Source organism: Coffea arabica, chromosome 8e (genome assembly GCF_036785885.1).
Source record: "Coffea arabica cultivar ET-39 chromosome 8e, Coffea Arabica ET-39 HiFi, whole genome shotgun sequence".
Taxonomy (NCBI): Eukaryota; Viridiplantae; Streptophyta; class Magnoliopsida; order Gentianales; family Rubiaceae; genus Coffea; species Coffea arabica.
This window is the reverse complement of record NC_092324.1, coordinates 7,441,951-7,453,618: the sequence shown is the minus strand read 5'-3', so window position 1 is coordinate 7,453,618 and position 11,668 is coordinate 7,441,951. Positions and strand designations below refer to the sequence as shown.

At 36.6% G+C, this 11,668-nt stretch overlaps 1 protein-coding gene across 1 annotated transcript; it reads left to right on the top strand.

Annotated features, from left to right (window-relative positions):
* The first annotated feature begins 6,182 nt into the window (after positions 1 to 6,182).
* LOC113704473 (ubiquitin carboxyl-terminal hydrolase 15-like) lies at positions 6,183 to 7,390 on the top strand. The gene is made up of 4 exons (XM_027226376.1): positions 6,183 to 6,339; positions 6,559 to 6,788; positions 6,993 to 7,081; positions 7,261 to 7,390. The coding sequence occupies exons 1-4, from the start codon at positions 6,183 to 6,185 to the stop codon at positions 7,388 to 7,390; spliced, it is 606 nt and encodes a 201-aa protein (XP_027082177.1).
* The last annotated feature ends 4,278 nt before the right edge of the window (positions 7,391 to 11,668 follow it).

The following is an 11,668-nucleotide window of genomic DNA, read 5'->3' as shown; positions in this document are numbered from 1 at the left end:
TACCTCGTGCACTACCTCTTTGGATGATACAAAATGTAAACGTGCAAGTCTCCTTAGATTAAGTATCCGAGACACGAGGTGGCTTATTCCTAACACAGGATCTCCTAAATGCATTCCCTCTAAGGTGGATGCATGATGCCAGTTTATTAAAGTAATAAAATATGCAATTTAAATGAAAACGTGACCTAAGGAATCCTTTATATGTCAGGGTAGGCCTAAAATGATATGCCATTATTAATTTACGAATGAAATATACCAGAATTTCTAAACGTGCAATAGCCTATCTATAAGGGTAGGTCCTAAAAAAGAATCATGCCAGACCTCTTATTTTCTAGGGCTTATGAATACAATAGAGACAAAAACCAAGAAAAGTTAGTTCAATCAGACAAATACATATAATACATTGTAGCAAAGCAATACAAAGAAAGAAAGCAATAAAAGGAAAAGAGGGGTTGGATCCCTCCTCTCATGAATAGTGTCCCTTATAAGGTAAGGCAGACTCTACCCTAGGTAAACTATCATGGATGCATGAGATATTGGCTTACTAATTCATCTAGACTCGATAGGTCTCCAGGTTCCCAAGCCTTCAGACCTAAAGGCAAAGGGTCATCAATCCTAGGGCCTTTGGTCGGTGGCTTGAGTGATCCCTTAGACATCGCTATGGGCGTAGAGCACACCATCCGCCTACCCAAGGAAATCGATCCTAATCCTACAGGGTGGTGTGGGAAACGCCCACGGAAAAAAGAAAAAATAGGGTAAATAAAACTATACATGCACGTATGAAGTGCTTCTTATTTTTTAGGGGAGGGATCAAGAACCGACGCGAGACTCTAGGGTAATATCCCCCTACCCAAATGCAATGCAAAGCGCGGGATCATATAAATAAACCATCCATCCATCAAATCAATCGTACGCAAATGGGTAAGGGAGTGAGTTGATACCCGCAAAAATGCAAAAATCCTAAAAAAAAATGCAACCCTAAACATCCAAATGCGATACATGAAAAGGGTAGAAGAGGAAAAGAATAACTAAATCAAGTGCTTGAACCCACTTAGGAAGTCCCCAGTAGAGTCGTCAAGCTGTCGCGCCCCATTTTTTTAAAAAAACGAGTGATGTGTTCAAAAATCGGTGATGTGGTATTTAAAATGTGCGTGAAATATGTGAAGTGTGATAAATAAAGAAAAAGGCCATGGGACATTTAAATGCGACGGTTTGGCCAAAATGATTATCTAAAAAGGTTTTTAAACAGAAAAGTAGGAGTCGCCACTTGGTATTGAGTTGGGGTACCAAGTCACCCAAAAAAAGTAGTTTTTGAAAAAATAAAGTAAAACCTTTTTAGATGACTCCTAGTCTACGAAAATCAAAGAGACGAGTTCGGAGGTCACGGTTGATAAAAGGGAAGGCAAAGACGAAGTCTAAGGCACCCTTTTACCCTAGTCTAAGTTAGTTGCGTGACTTAGTGACAATTTTCCTAATTTTACCCAAGAGATGTATTGCATTTTGGATGTGTCTAACATGAATGCAAACCTAAATCTAATGTTTGGTTTGAATGGGACAAAATGTCTTTTTTGAGGCTCGATTGGTCCTAATCACATGAATTGTGATAGCCAATGGTGAACCCTCAAAGAGGTCACGAATAAATCCAAATGAATGCTCGAATAATCATGAGAAAAAAATGAGTGTGTGCGAAAATGTTTTTGAGTGTAAAAGCGAGTGCCAAGTGCAAATGTGCAAAGTGCAAGTGTGTGAATGGGTGTGTAAAGTGCAAGGGTGCAAATGAGTATGCACGTATACAAATGAGGGAGTGTGTAAGGTGCGGGTGTGCAAATGAGTATGTAAAAGTGTAAATGTGTAGATGTGAGAGAGTGTAAAGTGAAGTGAGAGTGAAAAGTGATAGTTGGTAAAGTGGTAGTGTGCGGAGTGAGAATGTATAAAGTGAGAGTGTGTGAAGTGATAATGAAAAAGTGATAGTGTAAAGTGGGAGTGTGCAAATGGTAATGTGCCTTGGCAATGCATGAGCCCTAAAGGAATGCAAAAAAAAACGGGTACGGGGAGACCCTAAATCGTGACTTTTGATTTGCCTTTTGGTTAGAAAGAAAACAAGCGTGCTAAGGCTATGTGTAGCCATACTCGTCTATTTCTCTTACCAAAAGAGTAACTCCTTAACCTAATCAAGCAGATGACCCTAATAACTAGAATGAAATGCAAAGTCCGTGTGGAAAGAGGGTAAGGGTTCATGCAAAGTGTAAAATACTAAAAGGAAAAAAAAATGAATGAAATGTAGTGAAGGCATGCGAGTATGTACTAGCGAGGGGCGGCCCTATTAGCATTGGACTAGCCCTCTACTAACGTTCTCTCACAAGCATTGGACTTGTAAGAACTCAAGGGGAAGAGCATGACTAGCATTGGACTAACCACGGTAACGTACATTCCATCGACATAATCAGATATAATATTAAAGCAACTAGACATGCAAAGCACATAGTTTCACATAGCACGTAGCATATAAGCATGCTTATCTAGATGCAGAAACCTAGGGAAAGCAACTAAACACATAGCATATAGGCATCCACAAACACATAGCACACAAGCCCTATCTATTACAAAAGGGGATGCCTAATACAATCTAAGGGGGGAAGACTTAGAAAATAATATCCTAACTATTACAAATTGGGATTCAAATGCCCTCAAATGACTTGCTAATTAAAGAAAGCAAAATAAAAGGAAAGCGAAGCAAGCAATTAAACCATTAATAAAAATGAAAAGCGAATTAAAGCATGCATATTCACACAAAACACGTAGGAGCACGTAGGAAAAAAAAGAAATTAAAAAATAAAATAAAATGAAAGGGATAGAGGTTACCTCCCTTGCAATGGTAATCAAATGAAGAGAAAATTATTTTCAAAACAATAAAAAGGTCAAGGCACCACTTTAATTAACAAAACAATCATAAAAGACAAACAAGAATTTAAGCAAGCAAGGACTTAATTGCAAGAAATCAGAACATAATTGGGCCTTTGCGGCATAGATGGGAGCTAAAGGGAGCAAAGTGCAATTTTTGAAAGCTATTTTGCATGCAAATTCCATGCAAATCACGCAAGAGAAGAGTTTCTGCAATTTCCTTTGCTGCTTTCTTTTACTTTAGCCGAACTGTGTTGGCGTGCACAAGCTCAAACAGATTTCTACTAGTTTAACAACCAAACACAATTACAAGGACTTCATACCATTGCCGTTAACATGATCATCTATCCTAGAAGACTCAATCAAAGCAACTGGACCAGAAATGCAACAAAGAAAGGAGTGAAACTTGTGATAAAGTAGACAGACCATCCCAATCAATCAGCAAGCAAGTCAAGAACCATAAACGAGCTAAAACCCCAGCAACCGAAGTAAGGAAAAGGATTTGTAGACACCACTGCAAGCCTAAACTATGCAACTCAGGTCAAAGTGCAGCAAAAATGGACATCAGCTCATGAATTGCAATATTAACTCCATAATTCCTATGTTAATCTACTTCGATACAACTCGTCAAGTAAATATGGGACTGAAAAGGCTGACTTCCAGCATGCAATGGACATTAACAAAGGGATCACAACATGGATGAAACATGGAAGAATGCTCGTCCAGTTACTTCGGAATAGAAACAGAAGAGCGAACAATAACAACGAACAAGCAACTCAAAATCATGACCCAAAAATAAATGAAGATGAAAGGAACTAAGGCATCAGTGTAGAGGAGTACCTGATGTAGCTCTTTGAATCGCAATCAGGACAAGAAACGCCGTGAAAGAGCTGCTGAAGTTGTCCCGTTACGGCTCCGAACCCGTACCAGCGAAGTTAAGCAGCGGTCTTTGGGGGGCAAATTCGAAGGCTTTATCAATGTCTTCTGCTAACGATTTCTGAACGAAACCTTCTTCCCTTACCTCCTAGTTGGTGCAGAACTTGAAAATTTCTTGACATAATCAAAGACTGAAGAGATATTCGATCTGAAACATGGCTTATAATCAGCCTTTGTTGAAAAAATTGCAGCTTTTCATTCTTTCTCTCTTTCGAATCTCTCTTCCAACCCTTGTTCCTCTGATTCTTCCCAGATCCTTCCCTAACAGATCCTCCTTGCTCCCTTTCTTTCCTTTCTCTCTAGCTCTTTCTGGTTTTCTCTCTCAAACCACCGAAAATCTCTCTACCAGTTTTCTCTCTTGCATGCCCTCTCCCACTCTCAAAGCTTTCTCTTTTTCAGCCGTCACTTGATTGTTCATTTTAGCCATCAGCCCCCTCAACTCTCTCCAGCCGTTCCCCAGATTCTTTTCATCCGCCGTTCTTTCCTTCAGCCGTCCACTAGCCCCCTTCTCCTGAACCCTTAGCTTTCCTTTTATATCCCCTTTTAACCCTTAAACCTCATCTTAATGGTCCATAAACAATGTCAGCTTAACGCCTCTCCCTCAACCATTAGATTATTCTCACTTTCCAGGTTCTTCTCGGGTGGTAGATGAGAGCCAAGTGGAATGGATCAAGTGATCCAGTGGTGAAGAAAAATGATAGAAAGAAATGGAGGAAACAAAAATGGAAAGGGAGCTGGAATTTTTCTACGCATGTTTTCTGATATAAAATTGAGGAGGGGCTTGGATCGTGTGCATCTCAGGGTGCGTGAGCTTGTTCCCTTTTTTTAATTTAATTTTTTTAAATTTTTTAAATTAACGATAATAATAAGGAAATGATTAAAAAGATTTTTTTTTGGAAATTTTCTTTTTCTGAAATTTAATACTTAAAATGTCTTAAAAATAAAAATAAGAGACTAAAAATAAATAATAACTAAAAATAAAAATAATAGTAAATAAAATTAAATTAAAAATTTGGTGTCTACAATTAGAAACTAGAAAAACCCTATTCTAATCAAAAAACACATTAGTAAAGTTTATTTAACAAAAACAAAACAAGCAGATAGCCTTATACGAGCAAGCAAGGTTTAGCATGCTCTTAATACTTTCTACAAACAGAATGCCTGTTTTACTTTAATACGAACCAGTGAACCACAATAGCGCAACGGATCCTCTGTACCACACCCTGTCTCACACCCTATCCCACTCTTCCTAAATTTGCCAAGTGTCCTTTTATAAACCAAATCCTGAAACAACCCAAATCGAACCATGTTCAATTAATTAACCGATTAATCGGGTTGAGAAACTTAATCACTATAACCAAAATCGATTAAAATAAAAAATCAAAAAATAAAATTAAAGATTAAACAAGGCACAAAAAAAAAACCCCACAAGGCCACGAAATCAGAATCCCATCAGATTTCACTCCTTCTCAAAAGCTTCATCGCAAATATCACTCATCAGCTCATCAGAGATCACTCACAATTCAAATGCCTGGTGGCATGATTTCGGCCGATGATCATATGTTATGTCCTCCGTCACGAAGTGGAAGGAAATCTGATGGGATTCTGATGGCCGTGTGAAAGCACAAAAATCGCCTACGTTTTACCCAGACTCAGGTTATGCTCCATCTCGGAACCTTGAGGGGTTAGGAGTAAAGCATCCCAAGGTTGGCGCATCTCTAATAGCGTGGAGAAACATTGGGAACCCCAATTTCGTGGTCATTCTTCGGAGCCCACACTTTAGATTATGAGTGATCAATGGGCAATTGGATGAAGCTCCCCACCTGTTCGATCAAATGCCTAGGCGTCATGAATCATTTTTTCCGAAGGTTTTTCTTGCCTTTGTTTTCCCGCAGTTTTCTAAGCCCATTATTCTGTCATTCAGATTTATTGTGACTCCTTTCTGAAATCTGTTCTCAAATTATAGCTGTCATAGCCTTTAACTGTGATGGTTGGTTGATACTCACTTATATAATGATGTGCAGCAGATTAGTCAATTGAGTTGAATGATGAAGTTGATGATGTTGTCTACTTAGCTAATCTCTGTGTTGTTTCTATAATTCTTACATATAGTTAAGTGCGATCTGCCATGCCAAAGAGGTTTTAGAGGAAAACGGGACATGATTGTTTTGGTGAGGACATGCTTGAGCCAAGGGAAACTGATATACCAGCTTTGTTTCTGGTCTTTGTTGTGCTTCCCCTGGTTACATATATCTTGCTAGGAAAATGGAGCAAGTCAACGAAAAAAAAAGAGGGTTAGCTTGCTTACTCAACAGGCAGCTGAAGAATCTCTTGGAGTTGAAGCAATGACTGCTACTACTGTTGTCCCTGTGTTATGCTTGCCAAACAATTCAGAAAGTTTCTCTGTGCAGGATGCTTTGGTCAAAGTACAACTCGTTGTAAACGGTGCAAGTCTGTTTGGTACTGGTATGATCTTAGTGTTGGTTTTGAGCACATTTGCAAGTAATTTGTATCTGCATATACTGTAAGAATATAAAACTGCGGTTAATTGCGGTATTCTATAATTCTTACTGAACAAGTTTTGCTAGAATGCATAACAAAATTACAGTGATTTAAAATAAAGGATTTGGAAAGATATATCTAATTATTCTTAGTTTTATTCCTAAAAAATGTATCTAGCTGTTCTCTTCTGAGGCTTAAGAGTAATTGTTATGAGTCTAGTAAGTCTGAAAGAAGCATCATTTTCTGATTTGTCCCTGCTGATCTGTGATGTTTACTTAACAAATGGTTATGAAACAGAAATTAATCGAACAAAGGATGCTGGCCCTTCACAAGGAAGTAATGGGGTTACTGGCATGGGAATTATGAAGATGATTGGCTTCATGAAGCCTTCAAAACTTGAGAGACTAGAGACTTCAGAAGTAAATTCTGACCAGCATAAGAAAGTTAAGGTCTGAATTATAGGAGCAGTTCTATTATCATTTAAACAGATAGAGCAAAAATATTAAATAGGAGTAATGCATCTGTTTGAAACATTTCAGCAAAGATTTTGTTTGCCAGTTCTTAAGCTGCTTGATTGATGAATCTAAATGATGTATTCTGGGGGTAGTCATTCATGAAAGTTTATGGATATATTTTTTTCTTTTATTTCACAGATGCTATTTCCGTATGAAGATTTTGTGAAGTTCTTTCAGTATGAAGTTTTCAACATGTCTCCAAGAGGTCTTATAAATTGTGGAAACAGGTATTTCTTCAAAATTTTTCCTGCTTTTCTTGTGCTTTTACATATCAATAGATCTAGAAAAATTTTATAGATATAGGAAATGTACAGACTCTTAATGCAATAATGTACTGAAACAAATTTCATAGGGTTTTTTATTATTTGTCAAGTATATTCAAGATTTCTTTCATTTTACTGTGCAGTTGTTATGCCAATGCTGTATTGCAGTGTCTGACCAGCACAAAGCCTCTCCTTGTGTTTCTGCTTCAGAGATTGCATTCTAGAGCTTGTTACGATTGGTTTGATTTACAATGTCTTGCTTTTGCATTCTAGAGACTTCAGAAGTAAATTCTGCTTCAGAGATTGCATTCTAGAGCTTGTTACGATTGGTTTGATTTACAATGTCTTGCTTTTGCATTCTAGAGACTTCAGAAGTAAATTCTGCTTCAGAGATTGCATTCTAGGGGTTCATGTTATTTCGATCTACTACTATTACTGAATAAGGGGTTGGCATGCTTCTCTTCAGTGTTCGCGTGTTTTAAGCATATATTGTTGCAGTATCTTTGAGAGGAAATAAATAGACTAGAGCTATGCAGACTCAAGTTAATTGTGTGTGCGATCGTCAGCCTTTTGCTTTGATTGTAAGATGATAAGTGAAATCCCAAATACCTGGGAAGGTGTTGTGGATATTCCCCTTGTCTGATTAAGTGTAGCTAAGACGTTATTTCATGTCAAAGTTGAAAATTATTGGCTTTGGTCTCCATGGCTTGCTTTTGTGGCTTTAAAACATAACATTACGGTTTGATTCCGCAATTCTAGTTCATTATGTCTTGCACGTCAATATAAATTTTGTATAGCAATTTTTTCATTCTAGTTCATTTTCTCTACGACTTTTAGCACTATTTGAATTTTGGCAGCATAATCATCAATTTCATTGTGCTCAAACCTCAGAAAGAGGAAAACAAAATATGGAATGATGTGTATAAAAATCTATGATCCCTCTTCTACAAGGGAACAGAAAGAAAATAGTAGATAGATTCCGAGGTGTATAAATGTATAACTTCACACCATCCAAGATTTTTGCACTGATCATTCATCTTTAGCAACTTGTTGATCACTATCATCATTATTTCCCAGTTCTTGTGCCTACAAAAAACAAATGCTAAGTTAGCAAATGTATTGAATTATAAGTGTAACTTATCAAACTAATATATGCAGACAAACTCTTCACAGTGCATACAGTGCATTATTCTTGATCCCATATACATATACCAACCCTAAATACATCAAATTTGGATGATCTGATTATGAAAAGCAGAAAAAGGTTATTGTCAGCAGTTTTTTCGTTCGGTAGATCAACTTGCACCAGATTATCAAAGTCATCTTTTATAGAATTGTTCACTCCACTTGACTTTTCTACATGTAAAATATAAAAACATCCCTACATTTCATTTTAATCACAGTTTGATAGCAAGGGAGTGATAGTGAACTCCATGAAGGATGAATATTTTTGTCTAGCTCAAATAATAAAAAATGTCAACGGAAGTGCCAATAATAACTCCTAATTTCATATCCAAAATAATAACTCCTGATTATGAAGGATGAATATAAGATTAAGTAATTAATCAAGGTTTTTTTTTACTTGGACAAAACTCATTGACGCTACTAGTGTGCTATTGAACTTGAAGACATCAAATCATAGCCTTGGTAGAAGTTAGGGTCTAACGTCTACCCAAAAAATAAGAAATAGAAGACCACCCTTCATTATAAAAATAGCTATAAACTTGTAAAAATATAATACTAGAAAAAATTAATATAAATAAGAAACATTAGTTCTCGTCCACCAACTTGTTTCGACATCAGTTCAATCGATTGTTTTGGTGTAATTCTGCAACTTCGGGCCATATCTATTTCAGCTTCGTGTGCCATTGTCACGTGTCTATGAGATCTGAATAAATGAGTTTTGCTTGGAGTTGATAGCTCATGATTATGTTCAGCAACAAATTGCACAACACGGTATTTTCCACCTTGTCTACAGCTAATTTTCATCCTTGCACTACAATCACATCTTGTTTCTGGACGAGGACACTTAACAATAATATTGCGTTTGTCTTTTGGCTTTTTTCCTTCACGAGAGTAGCAAAAAACCCTGTCCAACATCAAATCACTATTTTTGTCTTTATGTCCCTTACTCAATCGAGTTCCAAAACCAGATGCTTTAGTATATTTTTGATAAAAATTTTTGGCTGCTATTTCAGTATCGAATTCCATGCCAAGTTTCGGGACCAAGTCATCTGGTATAGCCAAAGGAAGAAAAATTTGATTTCCTAGATTGCCATCAGTAATACAAAGAGGTAAGGTATTATCATTTATTTCCTGCAAGTCAACATCTCCTAAGTCCAATTTATGACATGATTAGACTTCATGAGTTGGCAAATAATTCTCCATATTCCCCTAAAACCCAACAAATGACCTGTATCATGGACCACAGGAAATGAAAAGCAGAAAGAAATTTGCATGCTAGTCACTGCAAGATGCATTACACGAAGAATTGTTAAGGACATAATTAAATACTATAGAGTGATGATTTAGTGTATAAAAGTTAAGGACATAATTGTCTAATAATAGTATAGGGTGTGAATTTAGTATGCAGGGATGTGGATTTAGCCCATCCCACTTACTTATTATGCATATCCTATAAGTCTGTATACATATTTTTTTACTATTGAAATCAAATTACCGAATACAAATACATAATTTGTTACCCCCTTTGGTGATTCTATATTTAATATTCTTCTTATTAACCAAATTCTTAATTTGGTTTTGTAATAGTTAAAAGCCTGGATAGATATTTTCTCCTTTGTCATTAAATAAATTACCATCTATAAATAAATAATTCATGTCTTCGGTTCAGACTACGAAAAAGCATTTCAGATTATAGTCTAATTTGTGCTTGACAGATTTTTCCTTCATAAAGTGGAATACTTTTGTCCATTTACTGTGTATATAACCTTTCTGGATGATTAACAACTGTTCAATCTATCGTTTATGATCTCATGCTACCGGTCTTGCTTCATAGTCTATTCATGCATGCATTCTATGGTACAGTATCATTACTCAGGAATTTACTATTGAAGGTCCTCTTTAATGCACTTTTAAGTGTTTCTTACCTTTTTGTTCCAACTTAATGTATAGAGAAATAGCTTGATTGTGTTTCTTGGTTTACTGCCCTACTCTTCTTCAACACATCCCGGTGGAAAAACTATACGGTTTGCACTTATTCTTGTTTACAACTATTGTTTGACTCATATTATTTTAATGTTGCTATTCCTGTAATGTTCTGTTCGCATAAGTCACTCATAAATGAACAAAAGCAGGAAATGAAAAGCAAAAAAAAATTTGCATGCTAGTCACTGCAAGATGCATTACACGAAGAAAGACATAATTAAAGTTTCAAACTAAAAATTCTAGTCACCTAAATTAACTTATTAGACACAAAGGGTCAGATTTGGTATTCATGGATTACTGGGAAAACCATAAAGGCAATTCTTACTAACCAATGATCGAGAAAGCAATGGGAAAACGTAAGCCATAGTCTGCCAACCATTGTAGTGCATAGAGATCCGTTTACACCAACAGATCATCTCATAACCATCTAACTTAACAAGAAAAAGGCAACCCAAAAAAACTAAACAGGACAAAAAATTCAGAATTTTTACGCCAATGGATTAACATTCCACGCCCTACACTGCGATTCTTGAGCTAGCTTCTGCAGAATATCTACACAATGACCCTAATTAAATTTACAAGTTAACATGGAATCGTGCGCCGTGTGAAAGCCACCACAAATGTCTCATCTTTTATTTGACATATAAAAAGCAACAAGACGCATCAACAGGTACAATACAAACACAAAAAGCACAAAAATGTTTGAACAAAAAACATCTTAAGCAAATAGATCTTCAATCAACAGAGACCCAAAAAAAGAAATCCCGAAACTTAACGACTGAGGAAAAGAGTAAGTATTTGAAGGAACCCATCAATCCCTTTGCATAAATTCTTTGAGTTCAGAGGCTTCAGGTTGACTTCAGAGGCTTGTGTTGATGTTTACATGAATAACGCAATTCGTTGCATATGAAGCGGCACATGAATAACGCAATTCGTTGCATATGAAGAGTACTTATTTGGGAGAAAACATTGCATATGAAGAGTACTTATTTGAAGGAAAATTCACCTACGTACCTTGTTCCGTTGAAGACTAGCTTTAGTTTAGGAGAAAAGGCTTTAGTTCCGAGATGACGAAAGTGTAAATCTGTGGCCTGCTGCGTTGCGATAAAGCTTTTGAGGAGGAGTGAAATCTGATGGGATTCTGATTTCGTGGCCTTGTGGGGTTTTTTTTTGTGCCTTGTTTAATCTTTAATTTTGTTTTTTGGGTTTTTATTTTAATCGATTTTGGTTATAGTGATTAAGTTTCTCAGCCCGATTAATCGGTTAATTAATTAAACATGGTTCGAGTTGGGTTGTTTCAGGGTTTGGTTTATAATAGGACACTTGGCAAGTTTAGAAGGGGTGGGATAGGGTGTGAGACAGGGTATGGTACAGAGGATCCGT